The sequence below is a fragment of the Puma concolor genome, chromosome A3 (assembly GCF_028749965.1).
Source record: "Puma concolor isolate L17-30 chromosome A3, mPumCon1.1.hap2, whole genome shotgun sequence".
Lineage (NCBI taxonomy): Eukaryota > Metazoa > Chordata > Mammalia > Carnivora > Felidae > Puma > Puma concolor.
The window spans coordinates 35,443,782-35,464,655 of record NC_141669.1 but is presented as its reverse complement, the minus strand read 5'-3'; the positions used below and the strand labels follow the sequence as shown (position 1 = coordinate 35,464,655).

Genomic DNA, 20,874 nt, shown 5'->3' with positions numbered 1-20,874 from the left:
CATTTTAAACCCCAAAGAACCTAGTATAGCACTAGGTGCTTGATAAACCAAATTTTCCTGAACAAATGAACAACAAACTCTAAAGATCTCAAAAAAAAAAAAAAAATTACAATTCATTTAAAATGTAGCAAATGAAAAGCAAACTGGCATTCATTTTGATATGATAGGGATTTCTAAGCCCCCAAAATAATGATGATAGAACACCAGCCATGTGAGACAGCTGACATCTATTCATTACTCATCCAACAAAGTATGGTTCTTACTACTTTCTCTAACCCTTCTCCCAAGCAAACAATGTAAAATCCTCCACCAAATCAACAACCTCAAAAAGGCAATGTGAACTACCCATCCCCCAAAACTCCGTTCCGTAACATAGTTTCAAAAGCTGCTTAGCTTTCGGAAACACATTTGTTTCAAGTAATAGAGTTTCACAGGTTAGTTTTCTGATGCTTTCCCTGCAACGTTCCTAGAAGTATACTGTGGGTATTTTATTTTCCCTTTAGTCCTTTTGTCTCCTTGGGGTTTCACCCATCAGCCAATTTTCTTTCTAAAAAAAAGAAAAAATCACTGTCGTGGTATAATGGAAAGCAAGTCTCATGCTTTATAGTGGAAGAAAATAAGATACACAAAGAAATCCGAATTTAGCTGAAACTGACCACAATTACATATTTTGTTTTGATAGAATTAATACCATGACAAATATTTAAAAAGATTTCCATTACTTACTAAGTTGGGATATACACTTGTTTCAGTTTACTCTCAGCTTCTGCTGCCTTTAGACGTTTCTAATTCAAAAGACAGATAAAATATTTTACGTACAAGGCTAATAATTATTGCCACTTCATTGTCTTAGAAAATTCACATGCAAATGAAATATTCAAACACCATTCGCACAAATTGCCATTTTAAGAAGGGCCTTTCCCTTCCTGTGCACATTAAACTGCAGTGTTCTGTAAGACAACTGACTAGATTCTGAGGTACAGACTGCAAGTATTAATAACATTTGAGACATAGGTTTTAAAAATAAAGCTGTAAACAAGTGAAGTTTCCACTGCTCCCTGAGTGAGTAAACAGGGCTCACAAGTAACCATTTTTACTTTTCAAATTTAGTTTCTACTTTCTTTACAGCCCTTCTGGGAGAAACACACACACTCTGCTTAAAAAAAATTTTTTTTTTTGAAAAATGATTAGTTTCCAAGGTCCATGCAAAAGAAAGAGACAACTCTCCCAAGTACAATTAAATAAACATTTATCCTCAAATGTTAAGAGATACACAATAAACTTTAAAGCTGGCTGAACTCACATCAGATTTTAAAAGCCAAATGTAGGTAAAGGAACAGGGGAAAGATTACGTAATCATTTCTAGAAAATGATCAACACAGTAAATGAATATAAGCAAGGAAGGAAAAAAAATACATGTTGTAGATATCCAAAAAGAAGACAAAACAGAATGTAAGGCATTCATCCACTTTCTCAATGAGAAAAAAAAAAAACATTTAAGGCGACAACTTAAAATTTTTAGAGACAGAGTAGAAATTTTTGGAAATAATTTAATTCAAAAACCACTTTTCAACCACTCATGATGCCATCATCTCCACCACCTTTAAGGGACTTTTTTTGCCCTGAAAAATTCAAGTTTCCAGAGCACATGGTCTTCACTTCTACCTATGTTGTTTAAAATAAGCACTTTTGTATTATGATGTTGACACCAGAAATTTTTCAATTAAGCCATGGGTATCTCTTCATTATTCATGACCTTGACAACTCGCTATGGTCATTTAGTATCCAACACTTGTCACTGTGTGATCACATAACTTAGGGAAAATGATGTCTGTGTTAAATATATTTGCTCCTTTCTTTACCACCTCTAACCTATGACTAGAAGAATCTAAAAACAAGTATTGACTGAAGTCACTAAGGAAAATGTACCTTTCCCCCAAAGTAATAGTACTCAAAATAAGTAATTTAGAGATTTACCTCAACTTGGAACATTAAGGAAAGACTCAAATTAAAAGATTCCTTGCTTTTAGAAATAATTTTGGAGAAAAACTTATGCACACTACCAGACCATCAAACTAGTAAGACTAACAGTTAAGGTCAAAGATGTATATATGACACAAATGTCAACTAAGGAGGTTTTCAGAAGATCTTTTAAAATATCTCAAACTGGGAGCACCTGGGTGGCTCAGTCGGTTAAGCATCCGACTTCAGCTCAGGTCATGATCTCACAGTGAGTTTGAGCCCCGCATCAGGCTCTGTGCTGACAGCTCAGAGCCTGGAGCCCGCTTCAGATTCTGTGTCTCCTCCTCTCTCTGCCCTTCCCCAGCTCATGCTCTGTCTCTCTCTGTCTCAAAAAGAAATAAAAACACACACAAAAATTTTTTTTTAAATATATCAAACTATATGGTTGATGGCTTTGGTCTGAATTTCTAATACTTCATAAAATGACCTCACATCTTAGGCCATTCCTATCAACTATACTCAGAAAGAGACAAAGCACCAGGCACCTGCAAGGATAATACTGCCTCTCTAGTGGTTATGTCCCCTTGTCATCCTTCCAAAATATTTATCATAGTGACTTTGAAGTCAGAAAATACTAGAACTAAAATCTTAAAACAACATCTTAAGGATGTTAAAAACAGTATAGAAAAGAGAAAGCCAACAAATTTAAAATTAAGTGTATTGCTAAGAAATACTAAGATATAAAAAGAAAGCTCACTTTAATGCAATAGTATTGGTAGCAGTATGAAGAAAATTACCTGCTGCACATATCGGTCAGTAGTTTTCCACATGTAATAATATTCAATGATGCTAGTCAATGATTTCCAAGGGAGCTGAAAAAATATTTAACATGATAATGAAAACAAGGCATTACTGTAGGAACGGCTTTCTTTTTTAAGTCACGTTTTAAAAAATAATGAGGCAAATATCCACACGGAAGATTCACTCTAGGAGAAGTATTTGAGAAAACTAAAGTTAATTCTTAGCAAAGTGTACCCCAAACAAGTTACATTCAGTCAGAGACTCTAAAACAACACAGTCTATTTCTCAGCTCCCATTTTGTTACAGATGATAAACATTATGACTGATAATATTTCAGGACCTATTCAGGAAAGTTATTCTCAGGCTACAGGTGGCACTGAAGTAGTACAATGTTTAGAAATGACATTTATATAGATTTAGCCCAAGTTACTTTAACTTCCAAAGATGCCAGCTACAACTGGGTGTCGTTTGGTCTCTGCAGTAACCGTTCTCATCTTTTCCAAAACTGCTTTATTTTCACCTATTTTGTTATAAATAAAATAAAACCTAAGCCTCTGAAAGAGTACACAGTTGAATGTAGTCTTGCATTTGAAAAACAGGAAGGTTACCCTTTGCTATTTTCCATAATTATTCAAAACTGGCCAAATGAGCGCCCACTAAGGAGACCCACAACCAAAGAATATATTCAGGAATATGTCAGTATATTCCCTCTGTAAAGGGAAATCTGTCAGTCATCCCAGATGCACATCGGAATAGATCAAACCTTCAAGCGAATGACTGTCAACGGTCACAGTTTGTAGCGGTTGCATCAGATTCTACAGATAGGTGACTCAGCACTCTCTCTGACTTCTAGCTAACTTGCCCTAATGCACCATCGGGATTAGAGAATCAAAACAGTACTTCCCAGACCCCACTGCAGCTAGAGGTCTGCTTGAAATCCATGTGTACAATATCCACACTATTCTTTAATCACCTCAACATTTCACTCACCTGTTTGCTATGAAAAGAAAACAGATGGGAGTTTTGAGAAAGGAAATTATTTTAAGCTTAACTAGGTAGCAACTCCAACAGCAGTTACGAATGTGGTCTCTTTAAAGGACCAAATCAGCACAGCCACTGGCATGTGCGTTGCAGCTAAAGCAAACAGTTTTCTACAACCCAACAAGCAATCTAATGGGAGTTGAAAGTGTCTGAGGGATGGGGTAAGGAGCCCATGGCAAGACCTCACATGGCAAGACCTCACAAGGCAAGACCTCAGAGAACAGTCACGGGCACAGTCCCCTAGGGCTTCAAGCAAGCTAAGACATCTTCATCTGCTAACTATTCTTCACCTGAGAAACACCCCTGGCGTTCATTTATTTACCTGGAAGCCTGAGAAAAGGAAACCAAGTGACTATGTAACCTGAGCTTCATCATCAGCCAGATTTTATCTGAGCCATCAAGTCCTAATCAGCTATGCTCAGCACCACCACTCTCTTATCAAGAAGTATAGTCCTGAAGGCACAAATGACATGTCCCAGTGTGTCTACTCCTGTTGCAGTATCATTTCTCCCTCAACCCTCATGGCTCCACAGAAGTTCCCTATGACCTGTCAAGTGAGAAGGAAAAAAATCTGAATGTGGCAGATGGCTTTGCATGATATACTGGCATGAGCCAGAATTCTGCTGCAGCATTTTGGCCCCGAGCAGGGGTGGCTCTAAAGCACAGTGAAGAAGAAAGATCCTTTAAAAGGGCAGGGCATTAGAGTCACCATCTGGTTTCCTAGTCTGAGTTGAAGGAAAGCTGGCCAGAGGTACTAATCCATACCCACTCAGAGAGAGTGGTTATCTACCTGTCACAATGATCAGGGAGGGACTTGAAAGGAAGCAGATTAGAAAGTTGGTAACAATGAGGCTTAGGAAAGAGGTTTGTGGGACAGACACTTCTTGATGGGCCTAAGTGTGAGGATCTTTATATCCCCATGTTTATCAAAGGCTCCTTCTGGAGAGGAGGGTCTCTTATATCAAGAGGGCAAGATGATCTCTAGGGTTATCAGCCAGCCTCTTTCCCTAGCCACAACAATGATTGTTCAAAGGACACATCAATAAAATGGACACAGAGGCAAGCAGATTACATATGGGTACCCCCACATGGACATCCTCTCACCAAATCTGATCTGATTACTCCAGGTGTCCAATCTGCAAGGAACAATGCACACTGGGCTTCCAACATGGCACCATTCCTGGTAACATGTCAGTTACATTAGTCTCTCAGCATCCTGGAATGAACAGACATCTTGTTCTTGTTTAATAGACAATTATTCTAAATATGATTTGCCTTTTCTGCCTGTAATGCATTGGCTAGCAATACCAACCACGGACTAATGAATGACTTATTCTCACAAAACAGCTTCTAACTCAGGGCTCAGAACCCTCAGGAATAAAGGTTTGGGTTATGCTACCAAGTTGAGAACTCTGGTCATCAAAGGTACTAAGGAGAGAACATTGGGGGAATTTGATTTTGAATGCCAATGAAGGCCTCAGGATGAGTTTCAGAAAAGAGAAAGGAAGACTAAAGAAGCTTTCTATATTTCCTTCCCTGTTTATCAGAATTATTTTCCTTCAGCCACCCAATTCCTTTTTTTTTTTTTTAAGAGAGTGAACGAGTTGGGGATGAGGGGCAGAGGGATGAAGAGAGAGGGAGAGGGAGGGAGAATCCCAAGCAGGCCCTAAGCTAGATAATGTCATTCCCACCTTAACAATGAGAAGAAAACACCCAGATAACCTACAAAACCATACCGATTCTTGAACTAATGTTACAAGACAATCAACTGAACTGGATTCCAAAGTCACTCAGTACTCAAAGACTAGACTCATGAGCTACTTTTACTTTGGCAAAGCACCAATAAATAAATAAATAAAGATAACAAATAAAAACAAAGTAAGAAGAAAACAGCCAAAAATTTACCAAATTATTAAAGGTCAACAGTGAGCTAGCACAACTGTTGTAGCATCTATGGGATCTCTAGACACTAGGGGAATCCATCCACATTTGCCACGGGTCTCCATCAGGTGTTCATCAGAAAGATCTGGGCCAGAGCAGGAAACCTGAGAAAGCCCCTGTTGGTGGTGATGTAATTTGCACTTGATCTTAGCTAAAAGGCCGAGAAGTGGTGGTGGTGATGTAATTTGAATCTACACAAATAAATGAAGAGGAGCAGAAGTGATAACATTTTTAAAAATAAATAACAATACATAAATAAACATGGGGGAAAATATTTTTAAAAATCTCTTTAAAAAGATCACTGTCTAGGGGCGCCTGGGTGGCTTGGTCGGTTAAGCGTCCGACTTCGGCTCCAGTCATGATCTCACGGTCCGTGAGTTCAAGCCCCACGTCGGGCTCTGTGCTGACAGCTCAGAGCCTGGAGCCTGTTTCAGATTTTGTGTCTCCCTCTCTCTCTGCTCCTCCCCTGTTCATGCTCTGTCTCTCTCTGTCTCAAAAATAAATAAACGTTAAAAAAAAAAGATCACTGTCTAAAGCCAAAAAAGTTATAATTCCCTGTGGGATTTAGAACATAGCCAGAATTATATATGACAAAAAAAGCACAAGAATGGGAGGGAGGAACTGGAAATATATTGTCACATGGTTCTTCTTCTTCTTTTTTGTTTTAAGTAAGCTCTACACCCAATATGGGTCTTGGGGCTTGAACTCACAACCTAGAGATTAAGAGTCACATGCTCTATGGATGGAACCAACCAGGCATCCCAATCACATGGTTCTTATAATCTATGTGACCTAAGTGAGTTTGATTGAAGATAGACTGTAGGACATTAAAGATGTATACTGTAAACCACTACAAAAATAAAAGCTTAATTGGTAGGTTACTAGTAGAAATAAAACTAGAATAAAAAAATTAATTTAAGGGGCACCAGGGTGGCTCAGTGGGTTAGGCATCCAACTTCACCTTAGGTCACGATCTCACAGTTGGTGGGTTCTAGCCCTGTGTCAGGCTCTGTGCTGACAGCTCAGAGCCTGGAGTCTGCTTCGAATTCTGTGTCTCTCTCTCTATTTCTGTCCTTCCCCCAACTGTGTTCTGTCTCTCAAAAACAAACATAAAAAAAATTTTTTTTAATTAATTTTAAAAAGGGGAAAAGAACAAAGAACAATGGGACAAATGGAAAATTAATGGGAAGATGACTGGTTTAAACCAAAACTTGTAATATTGATAATTACATTAAAGGTAAATGGTCTAAACAATCCAAGTAAAAGGTAAAGACTGTTAGACTGGTTTAAAAAAAAAAAAAAAAGATCCTATTGTATTCAGTCTACAAAAAGCCCACTTCGAACATAAGTAAGACACAAATAAAGTGATGGAAACAAGATATACCATGTAATCAATAGAATAAAGCTGGAGTGGTTATATTAACAGACCTCACCATAAGGAATATTACCATGGATAAAGAGGCATGATGTAAAGACAAAAGGGTCAATTCCTTATGAGAACATAACAGTCCTAAATGTATGTACCTAATAACAGAGATTCAACATAATTAAAGCAAAAACCTATTGTAACTGAAAAGAAAAACAGAAAAATTCACAATCATAGCTAGAGGCTTTCAATACTACTCTCTCAACAGAACAGGTAGACAGAAAATCAGTAAGGCTCCAGAAGACTTGAACACCATCAATAAATCTGACCTAAGTAGCATTTATAGAACATTCCACCAAATAGCAAAATATCTCTTCTTTTCAAGAGCACATGGAACATTCACCATAGTAAGACCATATACAGGATGAGAATCACATCTCAAAAATGTAAAATTTGATTTTTTTTACAAAGTTTACAAACTTTTTTTTACAAAGTTTTCTGATCACAACAGAATTAAACTAGACTTCAGTAACAAAAATATGTGAAAAAGATGCAAATACGTGGAACTTACCTCTAAATAATCCATGAGCTAAAGAAGAAAATCAGAAAGAAAAACAAAAAATACTGATGCAATGAAAATGAAAACACAACTTATCAAAACGTGGAGACAGGCCCTGTAGTAGTTGGGCCTGCTGATGTTGACACAGGAGCACTGAAGAAACCCTCCCACATTCCAGGCCCCACATTAACCATAGGTAAGAATTTGATGTCTGTGAATGTTCAGATCACCTCCTATTTATTGCTTCAGTGAGGGGAGGAACCTGCCCCTCAAAACAGTATCAGACGGCCAGGACGTACAACACACGACACTGAAGACAAAACAGAGGAGTCTGACTGGTTTATTAGTCACAGATACTCACAGCCCAGGGGAAGATGACACCATGTAGGGCCACAGCGAGTCACTAGGGGCTGTGGAAGTGAGGTTCTGTGTAACAAGAGGGTGAGGTGTGCCCTGGTTCTGGAAAGAGTTCCCAGGGGAAGATGTGACTGGCCTGTCTCAGTAATTCTGCAGGCTAGCAGGGAAGTGAAACCCATGAGGTTGAAGGCTGCGGGGGAGCTAGAACTGGGCAGGTGGGAAGTCTTTCCTGCTGGTGAAGGATATATTTGGCAAAAGGAGTGGAACTCACAGTGAAGTTTTTGTGGCCCAGTGAGGCTCAAAGATATCAAGGCAGCACATGAAATTTTTGGTTAGGCCTTCCAATACAGCAGTACCCTGAAGGTAAACAGAACAACAACCAAATCCAAACCTGGTCCAACTACAGATTAGATTAATATATTAAAGGATTGGGTTAAAAAGGTAAGACAGCACACATGAATAGATAGGGATTTAAACAGAGAAAAGCATAAAAAAGAAAACATAAATGTTAGCAAAATATGCTAACATATTTGAAGAATTCCTTTAAGAAGTTTATCAGTATACTGGACATGGCAGAGAAAATTAGTGCACTGAAAAATAGATCAATCTAAATTATAAACTATACAAACTAATACACAAACAGTAAACTTTAGTTCTCAGACATTCATTAAAATAATTACAAAGAAAAATATACCCAGGTGCATTGTAGTAATAAAACTGCTATTAAACAAACAAACTAACAAAGAAACAAACAAAACCCCAAACTGAAGGTAAAGACAAAATCTTGAGCACAAAGAAAAAGAAACATTCACATACATAAGAACTTCTCATCAGAAACTATGTAAGCCAGATAGAGATACACCTTTAGAGCACTGAAAGAGAAAAAGAAAAAAAATGAATTCTACAAAGAATACCATTTTTGGGGTGCCTGGGTGGCTCAGTCGGTTAAGCATTCGACTTTGGCTCAGGTCATGATTTCACAGTTTTTGAGTTTGAGCCCCACGTCGGGCTCCGCTGATAGCTCAGAGCCTGGAGCCTGCTTTGGATTCTGTGTCTCCCTCTCTCTCTCTGCCCCTCTCCTGCTCACACTCAGTCTCTCTCTCTCTCTCTCAAAAATAAACAAACATAAAAAAAAAAAAAGAAAAAGAATAACATTTTTGTTAAAGAGGACAGGAAGACAATTTTAAGATAAGGCTAAAATCACTGTCAGCTAAGTACACTCTCAACAAATGATTACAAGAAAAGTTTCAACCTTAAAAAGATACTAGGAAAAGACAAAGCACTTCAGCACAAAGCAAGCTGAAGAAAGGAAATGACAAACATAAAAGCGGAAGTTAATGAAACAAACAAACAAACAAACAACAACAAAAATCAAGCAAGCAAAAAACTGGTTCTTTGCAAAGGTCAAAAACATCGATTAAGTCCTTGCTGGACTGATTAGGAAAACTACCAGTATCAGGAATGTGAGGGGGCATCACTACAGATCCATCCCACAGATCTTCGAAGGATAATATGAAATTATGAACCACTTTAGAACAATAACCACTTTATAACATTCTATGACAGGAGATATCTGTCTTTGTATCCCACAGCTATGGACAATGAAAACAGCCCTGGGAGGATCAGAGTCAAATAAGAAGCTATGGCAACACAGTGGCGCAAAAGATGAAGAATAACCACACAAAAAGGATCACCAGGGAGGTAGGCTTAGCTGAGACACCTGGAACCGGCTAAAAACAAAGAAGAAGGGTAAAGGCTATCAGTGTAAGCGGGTGCCAGTGTGGTCCGCAGTGGCCCGCTCTGCAGAGGAGCCTGGCAGCCACTGCCACTGAGGATCTCGAGGACCTCAACAGCCTTCATGACAGCAGCAGACTCCCTGCCATGTGCACAGCTGAGGACTCTGTAGTATTTGTTGGCGTGGACTCCAGCAGCCTACTCTGCAGAGGAAACTGATGGCTTCTGCCACTGAGGTAACCAACAGATACTGACCTCCTAGGGAGGGAGATGCTGCTCCACCCCTCCCAGATGCTGCTGTGTCCCCACCCCAGGAACAGGGCTGCCAGCTCCCATCTCCAACCCTGTGCATATCTGGGACCCCAGAACTCTGGCCGCTCCACATGCACCCACACTTCAGACCTTGGTTCCATGGTGGTTCTGCATGTGTTCACCTCTCGGTCACTGACACTGCAGGCTAGCCAGCACACCAGACCCCCGGCTGCTGTCACTCTGGGAGCATACATGCTCCGCTCCTGGTTCTGACCCAAGCTGATCCAGACACCACTGCCATGGCAAAGGTATCCACTGCCAAGAGGGATCCCTTCGGCAATGACACACCCCACGGGGGAGAAAGAGATCAGGAGATCCCCAGCGGCCTTCACTGCCACTGCAGACACCCAGAGAATGGGCCATTGAGGACCCCTGAAATCTTTTTTTTTTTTTTTAATGTTTTATTTATTTTTGAGAGAGAGACAGAGCATGAACGGGGGAGGGTCAGAGAGAGAGGGAGACACAGAATCCGAAGCAGTCTCCAGGCTCTGAGCTGTCAGCACAGAGCCCAACACGGGGCTCAAACTCACGCACTGTGAGATCATGACCTGAGCTGAAGTCGGACGCTCAACTGACTGAGCCACTCAGGCGCCCCAAGGACCCCTGAAATCTTAACTGACAACTGACCTCAGCAGATGGAATTGAATGTACACTATGCTGATGGGCCTTCCCAAGAGCTGGAACCATCATACACAAGCTTCCCACACCCTTGTATCCACAGCAGGCGAAGGTCTCTCCCTCCCCACTAAAACCAGTCTGTAAAGTCTGGTAGAGGTGACTGATCAATCAAATGCACAAACATCAGCACAAAGCTATAAGAAATATGAAGTTAAGGAAGCATGACATCACCAAAGAAACAGTAATTTTCCAGCAACTGACCCCAAAGAAATGGAGAGCTATGATTTCCTGATAATAATTTCAAAATCATGGTTTTAAGGAAGCTCAGTGAGCTACAGGAAAATACAGATAGAACTGAAATCAGGAGATAGACCCCAATACCAGGAAAACAATACACGAAATAAGTTCAACAGAGAGAAAGAAATCCTAAAACAAACACAAGTTCTAAAACTGAAGAATACAATGAGAAATGTAATGTGGAACATCAATAATGAACATCTGTGAACTCAAAAACAGGTCATCAGAAATTATCCAGTCAGAGTGAAAAGAAGAAAAATGAAGGAAAAAGAGTATATCTAGTCAGTAGAAGGAAGGAAACAATAAAGGTCAAAGCAGAAATAAATGAAGTATAAACTAGAAAAACAAAAGATCAATGAAACTAAGAGTTCCTTTTTTGGAAAGATAAAACCAAACTGACAAATTTTAACGAGTCTAAAAAAAAAAAGAGAAGACTGAAATAAATAAAATCAGAAAGGAGAATCAGAGGAGACGTTGCACCTGATACTGCAGAAATAAGAAGGAATATAAGAGACTGCTATTCACAATTATACACCAACGAACTGGATAATCTAGAAAGGATAATTGTCCTAGGAAGTTATCAATGGACTTCTCAAATAGAAATTTCTCCATTTCAAAGAGATTAAAAGCTTAATTAAAGAGAGCAATTCCATACATACAAGGACAAAAGGAAGTACATAAAAGTAGACAAGATTATCTAGTATTTAAAATGCAAGTAAGAAACTATGTATCATTAAGAGGAGTCAAGGACAGAAAACCCATAAAGCAAATTTTCCATACTGCTTGCTACAGGTTGTTTCCATATTAAAGGGCCACATCAAACTCAGGCTCAACAATTAGTAAGATATCTAGAAAAATATAGAAGGTCCAAAGGAGAGCAACAAACTTAAAGCAGACCTCAGAAATATTTTGTGCAAATGGTTAGAAAAGCCATCCATATTTTAAACTTGGAACTCAGAGCCTCCTGATACCAGGTCTTATAATTGCTTCCCAGAACGAATGTCAATTTCTCTCTCTGTAAGACTAGCCTTCATTCTATGTTGAGTAGATAAACATTACTACGTTGCAAGCTTGCTAAATGAATACTTTAAGGTTTACCAGCTTTTTAACAAAGATAAAATATTCACATCCAACATTTTATGTGCAGTTTTCTACTTACAAAGTCTTGACGTATGTCATTGAAGTCTTTGCCATATTTTTCCAGTGCCTCTTCAAATAAACTAGCTTCAGAAGCTGACCACTCTTCCATTTCATCTCTGCATAAAACAGGCCCTCCAAGTGGTACTAAGACACTAATTGCACTGCTTAAATCATAGCTGTGCCTATACAATGTATCCATAGCATGAAACTAAAGAAAACAAAATGGAGAGAAAAGATCAGTCAGAAGTGCAAACTTGCCAGATTATTTAAGAACAGGAATACTAAAATGCATGATGCACTGAATTAACACTAATATACTTAGGTATATTTTTTAAGTAACAAAGGTTTATTTTATTTATTTTTTTTTTTAATTTTTTTTTTCAACATTTATTTATTTTTGGGACAGAGAGAGACAGAGCATGAACGGGGGAGGGGCAGAGAGAGAGGGAGACACAGAATTGGAAACAGGCTCCAGGCTCTGAGCCATCAGCCCAGAGCCCGACGCGGGGCTCGAACTCATGGAGCGCGAGATCGTGACCTGGCTGAAGTCGGACGCTTAACCGACTGCGCCACCCAGGCGCCCCGACAAAGGTTTATTTTTTAATAAGGTTTATTTTTTTTTTAGGTTTTTTAGGTTTATTTTTTAAGTAACAAAATTAAGAAAAAATTTAAAAAACAGATTACCTATTTAAAATGTCATTTACTGATTTAAGAAAATGTTGATTTATAAGGTGTGTATTTAAAAAACTGCATTCATTTGTTACAGTAACCTAACCATGAAAATCCAGGGCCTCCAGGCACAGGTATTAACTAAAAAGCCAGTAAGTTTCACCATCCTTTCAGTTAAAAGTGCCAGAATCACTTCACCTATTATATAGGGTTGTCACAGCCTTCCTTGACAAGGGAATAATAGATTATATATCAGACAGAGAAAAAATATTCCCAGGTTGGATTAAGACAATGATGCACTAAGAACGAGAGTTACAGAAAACAATGGAATTGAGAATCAGGGTGACAAAACAGAACTACACATCCATGTTACACAAACAAAACAAAACACATATCCATGTAAAAACAGTAACTGGTTGAGATCTTCTAAGACCAAAAACAGATGACTAGGCTTGCTTGAATCAGCTAGGCTGGCATGGATTTCCTACATATTTCAGGAGAGAATGATATAAAGAGTAATTTGAAGCGAGGAAAAGATAGATTAGGATAATATACCTGTTTTTTTGCAAAAGTACCTTGGGTCTGGCTTATTTAAAACACATTCTTCTTCCCATCAGAAGCTGTGAAGAAACTTAGGTTCCAAAACTTTAAAGTTTGAAAAGCCTGTGATGGTATTTCTACTGGAGAACCAGAAATTCATTCATAACATATACGCACATTTGTATATGTGGAAGGAAAACTGCAGAACAGGGTGACTGGCTCTGCTGTGTCTGGATAAGCATGTAGGTGTGGCCCAGAATTGGTCGGCAAGGTGACCAAATCCTTACCAAGTGAGGACTAGTTCTATTTAAACTTTCTAACATATGGGGGCACCTGGGTGGCTCAGTCGGTTGAGCGTCCGACTTTGGCTCAGGTCATGATCTCACTGTTCGTGAGTTCAAGCCCCACATCTGGCTCTGCGCTGACAGCTCAGAGACTGCAGCCTGCTTCGGATTCTGTGTCTCCCCCTCTCTCTGCCCCTTACGCCCACTCACGCTCTCTCTCTCTCTCTCTCTCAAAACTAAACATTAAAAAAAAATTTTTTTTTTAACTTTCTACCATATGAAAGCCAAGTCCCGCACCTTGTACACAGTATCTACCGATATTAAAATTTTCACAAATGGGGATAGTATCACATCCATGTGGCAACATGTCTCTTAAAATTTAGCTGGTGAGTTCCCTACTACTCATACAGGAGTATAAAATAAACTCAAATATCAACAAACACCTATTAAAGAGAAAAAATCACTGGCTACAGTATGCATTAAAAAGACCTATTTATACTGTGATACATTAAGACACTGAATATGAATTTGTTGACAGAACTAAAGGTGGGATTCAGGACATACAGACATGTTTAAGGTACAGTAACTAACTGCTTTAATAAGGATTAACATCTCTCTTAAATAAATCACTGGATTCCACAAAACAAAAGCAAGGAGGAATCTCATTATCTGTTCCTTAGTCATAATCACAGCTAGGACCACTGATCACGTATAGTCTTTTGCTGTATGTGTCACAATCATGGAATAACTTCAATTTTTAAGTGAATTTCTTCTCACCTTTCCACAACAACGGTTACAAAAATGTTAGAATTTTTGATCTTTGGATCTTTACTCTTTGCCTGTGCTCTGCAAACTTCATAATCAACGAAACCCCACTTTTCTAGCTAAACTTCTCACTTGACAGACTCATCAGTTTCACTGTACTGTGCACTGTTGAACAAGTTTACATCATTCCTGAAATTATTTAGTTCCTAGATAACTGATCTACAAAAATGAAAGCACAGTTCAATAGCATGCAGGGATCCCTTCAATCACTAATATATTACTATAAACAGTTATTTTTGAAACTAAATTTACAATGGATAACAAAACTGAAGATTAAATGGTATTCAAAATCAATAATTATACAAATTAACTTTGCTGCTGACATTCCTCAAGAGGTAGTAGTTCTTATAATTAACAGGTGCTCTGAAACCCAAAGTCACAAGACTAAATGAGTGTTTCTCAGCTGATATTATAGCAGCCACTCAAAGCATAAAAGGATCTTCGGTCTTTTGTTCATGCGAGGTGATGAAAAGGCTTCTCTTACAGGCACTTTTACAAATGACGATAGGCTATTATCTCATAGAGTTTCAAAGAACCAAAGTAACATCACAGGCGTTATAAGTGATTATGACCCAAATCTGAAGCGAACAGATTGTTTTAATGGTTCTGTTCCTCACGGAGTGTGTGTTACTGGACACCGAAGTCAGCAATGGCTTTCGGAAGACTAACCCCTGCACTGTCACAAATCAAGTGGAAAGAATGGGTCCAACTTATAGGCAAATGGAGGCTATGAAACCCCCAGAGTCCACTTTGAAACGCAGCCCAGAGGAGAGCGCTGTCATGATCAGTATGTGTAGAAAAAAATCTACATCCCATCAGACGTATGCACTATGGAATTCCCAGGGAATAATTTTATTTAAATTGATGACCAAATTCATAAAGGAAACCAGAGGACCACATTATGGGCTAGAAGTCCATATTAACTCCATCTTTCTGACACACATAGGAGGCTCCTTCTGAATGGACTTTTACGGAGTTCAACATCACGCTAAAAAGCTGTAAGCAAAACACAGAATCTACCTTCTATAACATAACAGACAACATCAAGTGAAGACTCTCAGAAATAGGCTAACACAAGACATAGGAGTCTGACATCTGACTTACGGTTTATCAGTAAGATAACAACAATTCCAAGAGCTAGACATGTAAGAGAACACACTGGAAGATTCCGTTTATATGAACAAAAGAAAAGTAACAATCAGTGGTGAGAGAAGTCAGAATAATGATTCCCTCAGAAGGAGGGGGCAATCATTGACTGGGAAGAGGCATGAGGGAATCTTTTGGGATTCTGGTAAAGTTCTTTACCTAGATCTGGGTGGTCGATTACATGAATGTATACATATACACAAGTTTGCAAATGATGCACCTGAGTGTACTGAATACACTTTACTGTGTATACGCCTCAATTTAAAGTAACACAAAGAATTTAAGGAGTAAATGTAAAACAACAGAAAGTCTTCCCTCCAGATAAATACTTTACAAAGATACCATGTCTTCAATAGAGATACAGATACACACAAGATCCATTCAAATCTAAATTTAAAAAATCATAAGAACTCAGCACAAGCTGTTCTCTCTGCCAAATAGTGGTGAAGGTGTTGTCATATTTCATCTCATTCATAACAGATGGAGATGACAAACAGAAGTATTTTCGGAGAAAGACTGACAATGAAAGCTTGGCAGTGAAATTCTCATCCTTCGCTCATTAAGTACAATCACACAACGGTAGACTGGATTATTATTCAGCAAATATTCACTCCCTCCCCTGGGCCTTCACAGAAGAGGAGTCTTCCACTCCACTGATGTGGAGCCTGGCCACGTGACCTGACTGGTAGATAAGATGTTCAAGATACGTGACAGAACAGAGCCCTGGCATGTGTTTGCATATCTAGGTTTGCCCTCTTGAGCTACTGGCTTTTGTCACCAGAGGAGGAGATACACATGGAGCAGATCTGGACTCACACTGTAGTTTGGCACCTAAATTGGCCCAGTCTAGTTCAGCAGAATCCTAGACAATCTGCAAAGGAGTATATAAGAAATTAATGCTTGTTGTTATAAGCCACTGAAATACTAGGCAGTGTAACAGATACTGTGTTTTTCCTTCTGAGAGTAAAGAACTTACTCACTCCGTGCTAGATGTGCTATCAGCAGACACCCTCAGCTGTCACCTTTGGAATGATTTCAATTCAAGAAAGAATCGTCACCCAAGATCATGCCCTTTTCCTGGCACAGCCTTTATCCGATGATGCAGGAGTATACAGGCTCAGCCTGTCACCCGGATTTGGGACAACTCTTTGAAGTGTCCCGTGGAGTCAGCGGAGGCTTCGGGTATCATAGCCTACTTTCTTCCCCTGTTCAATCCTGCCTCCATCCCTCCTCTTCCACAGTTTTTTTTTTTTCTTAAATTTTTTAATGTTTATTTTTGAGAGAGAGAGAGAGAGAGAGAGAGACAGAGAGAGAGAGAGAAAGAAAGGACGAACAGGGGAGGGGCAGAGGGAGAGGGAGACACAGAATCTGAAGCAGACCCTAGGCTCTGAGCTGTCAGCACAGAGTCCGACGTGGGGCTCGAACTCACGAAACAGGAGATCATGACCTGAGCCAAAGTTGGACGTTTAACCAACTGAGCCACCAGGCACCCCCCACAGGTTTTGATTCCTAATAAATTTCCTACATACAAATCTCTATCTTAGCCTGTTTCTCAGAAACCCAGCATGTAACATGTAGCATTATTTTGACAACAGCTAACTGATATATATACATATTCAATCCTAACTATTGATTTGGTCAGAATGTTACAAAAACTTTGCATGTGTACCTCCAGCACAAATTATAGCATTCAGAACACTAAATCTACTTCAGAATTAATGAGCATATGGTTTTTCCCAAGCAGAAGGTGAATATAAACTCTCAGGAGTAAACCACAAACCATGATCAAGGCAAAACATTTTATATATATGTAAAAGAGAAGTATGCCATGCATTCTCAAGTTTTGCTTCAATGCACAGTATTCAAAACAAAATCCCTCATTCATCATCAAATTTGTTAAGACTTAGTTGTCATTCACTCAAATCAATCTCCAAGACACCCTGAGTCATGTCCTCATGTGTACTCAGACCTTTTGATTATCACAGGAAAGCTACAGGGCTAGTAAGCCACTGTAACCCCATGGCCCTAAATGTCCTTTGCATGAGCAGAACTGAAAATTCTTCCCCCCGGCTCTGATTCTAGACACAAATCAGACAAATACAGTAAAACCTTAGATTGTGAGTAACTGGTTCTACGTGTGTTCTGCAAGACAAGAAAACATTTCTAATAAATTTTAACTTGATCAATGAACATGTCTTGCAAAATGAGTAGTACATGATGCTGAATGTCACACGATCACAACTGAGCCAATGGTTCTTTCTTCCCTCTCTCTCTCTCTCACTCTGTCTCTCTCTCTGCAGGATTGTGGATGGTTGTCTCCCATGCTTGGATGCTTGGGTCTCAGGCCATGGTGTTTGGCAGAAACCAGTGATTTTTCAGAACACTGGAAGGTGCCCACAGCTGGCAACAGTGTATTTTTTGTCACTTCAAAGCACCTATGGACAGTCCTTTGCTTTTCCATCCAAGAGTAAGCTTAGCAATGCCATGCTTCATTCTAGGTCAGGCCGCCTGCAGATATAGGCCCTTTCCTCTGCTGCCTTATTGCCAGTCACATTAAATACAGTATATGACAAGAGAGTATTCATACTGTACTGCAGTCAACATCCGTTAGTGATAGTGAAAGTCGTCCTACATAATAACCTCCCCTCTCGTCTTCCTCATCAGCCACGAAGGTTTTCAAAGGTAAGTATAGGCTAATTTGTTTATTCTTCTTTATATTTTATCTTTTCTTTATAATTTTGTAATGATTACAGCAGTGTAATCATTTTTATATGAATATTTTGGGGTTGTGGAATGAATCATCTGAGTTTCCATTATTTCTTTAAAAAAAAATTTTTTTTCAACGTTTATTTATTTTTGGGACAGAGAGAGACAGAGCATGAACGGGGGAGGGGCAGAGAGAGAGGGAGACACAGAATCGGAAACAGGCTCCAGGCTCTGAGCTGTCAGCCCAGAGCCCGACGCGGGGCTCAAACTCACGGACCGCGAGATCGTGACCTGGCTGAAGTCGGACGCTCAACCGACTGCGCCACCCAGGCGCCCCTCCATTATTTCTTATAGGGAAATTCATTTTGATATACAAGTGCTTTGGATGAATTATGCTCACAAACCAAGAGTTTACTGTAAAACATCTATGTGAGGACACTGAAGAACAACCAATGCAAGCAAGGGGAGACTAAAATAATTCAGGAAGAATATGTATGACACGTGAGCTTCCACAATGACTTAACCTTTACCTTGATGCATTTTCTAGACAGAACAGACAAAAACAGAAAGCTTCCTTTGCATTAGGCCATGGTAAAAGTAAGACCCATGGAGCAAAATGCTGGGGAGGATTATGTTGCAGGCCCTAAAGGAAATCACAAATATAGTAAAAGAATTGGCGTATGTTTCTCTGACCACAACCCCCAAGGCAATTAAGATAAACTTATGAACCTCCTTTCCTTGGAAATTAACTCACAATTAAATGCAAAATTATAAAGTAAATTAGGAAATACTTAGAACCAAATGATAATGAAAATACTACATATCAAACTTTAGGACATACAGAGGTACATTTATAATCGTAAATATTGATGATGTAAAACTAGACAAAGTTGATGGGCTAAAAAATCAGTCTTAAAAAGCTGGAATGGGAGGGGTGCCTGAGAGGCTCAGTTGGTTAAGCGTCTCACTCTTAATTTTGGCTCAGGTCATGATCTCAGAGTCGGGAGACTGAACCCCACGTCAAGCTCCCAACTGGGCATGGAACCTGCTTAAGATTCATATTCTCTCATTCTGTCTCTCTCCCACACACACAACCCCCCGCCTCCCACCGCCAAAAAAAAAGAAAAAAAAAAAAAAAAAGCTGGATCAGGAATATCAGAGTAAAGCCTAAGATAAGTAGAAGGAGGAAAATAAACAGGAAAAAAAAAAAAAAACCTAAATAGAAAACATATAATAATAATAATTAAAAAAAACATACAGGGGTGCCTGGGTGGCTCAGTCGGTTGAGTGTCCGACTTCGGCTCAGGTCATGATCTCACAGTTCGTGGGTTCGAGCCCCGCGTCGGGCTCTGTGCTGACATATCGGAGCCTGGAGCCTGCTTGGGATTCTGTGCCTCCCTCTCTCTCTGCCCCAACCCACTTGCATTCTGTCTCTGTCTCTCTCAAAAATAAACATTAAAAAAAAATTTTTTTTTAAAAAGGGGAGCCTGAGTGGCTCAGTTGGTTCAGCGTCTGACTTTGGCTCAGGTCATGATCTCGTGGTCTGTGAGTTCGAGCCCCATGTCAGGCTCTGTGCTAACAGCTCAGAGCCTGGAGTCTGCTTCAGATTCTGTGGCTCCCTCTCTCTCTGTGTCAAAAATAAACATTAAAAAAAATTAATTAAAAAAAAAAACAAAAAAATCAACTCAATTAAAATCTCACTCTTTTAGGTAATAAAAAAAAAAAGAAATATCTGGCAAAACTGTCAAAAAAAAAATGGGAAATGACATACATAAACAATAACAATGAAAAGCTACTTACAACTGGAGACTTACCAGTTCATTCTACTTAAAGAATACTCCGAACACTTATGTTGATAAATTTGAAAAATTAGGGTGAAATGGAAATTCTCCTGACTTAACTGACCAAAGTGGACTTAAGTAAAATAAAAACTTATTTTAATTATAAATCAAATTATAACCACAACCCAAACTAAGGCATGTTCTACAAAATAAATGGCCTGTACTTTGAAAATGCCATGTCATGAAAGACAGAAAGAATGAGGAACTGTTCTGGACTGAAAGAAATTAAAATGATACAACTAAATGCAATAAATGATTTTCAAGGGGATCTTAAACCAGAAAAAAATTTTTTTCTTTTGTTATAATGAACATAACTGGAACAACTAGAAAATCTCACTAAAGCCTCTAGATTAGATAACAGTGCTACAGTAACATTCATTTCCTGCCTCAGTGATATACTTAGAAGGAAGAAAAATTTCATGTTTCATATGATTTACTGCAGTGGTAGTCTTATTAGTTTTAATTCTAATTTATAGCCTTGAGAACATGGACAGTACTCTTAAATTTTAAGAAATCGTGTTTTAAATTTTTTTTTTTTTTCAACGTTTATTTATTTTTGGGACAGAGAGAGAGCATGAACGGGGGAGGGGCAGAGAGAGAGGGAGACACAGAATCGGAAACAGGCTCCAGGCTCTGAGCCATCAGCCCAGAGCCTGACGCGGGGCTCGAACTCACGGACCGCGAGATCGTGACCTGGCTGAAGTCAGACGCTTAACCGACTGCGCCACCCAGGTG

At 39.2% G+C, this 20,874-nt stretch overlaps 1 protein-coding gene across 1 annotated transcript in view; it reads right to left on the bottom strand.

Annotated features, from left to right (window-relative positions):
• The window catches only part of MTA3 (metastasis associated 1 family member 3), a 146,907-nt gene that overhangs the window by 11,815 nt on the left and 114,218 nt on the right, over positions 1 to 20,874 (bottom strand). Inside the window, exons 9-11 of the mRNA XM_086700470.1 lie at positions 12,148 to 12,336; positions 2,760 to 2,834; positions 727 to 785 (exon numbers count right to left, since the gene is read on the bottom strand). Coding sequence (XP_086556596.1) covers positions 727 to 785; positions 2,760 to 2,834; positions 12,148 to 12,336 — 323 coding nt within the window. The remainder of the gene's footprint in view (positions 1 to 726; positions 786 to 2,759; positions 2,835 to 12,147; positions 12,337 to 20,874) is intronic.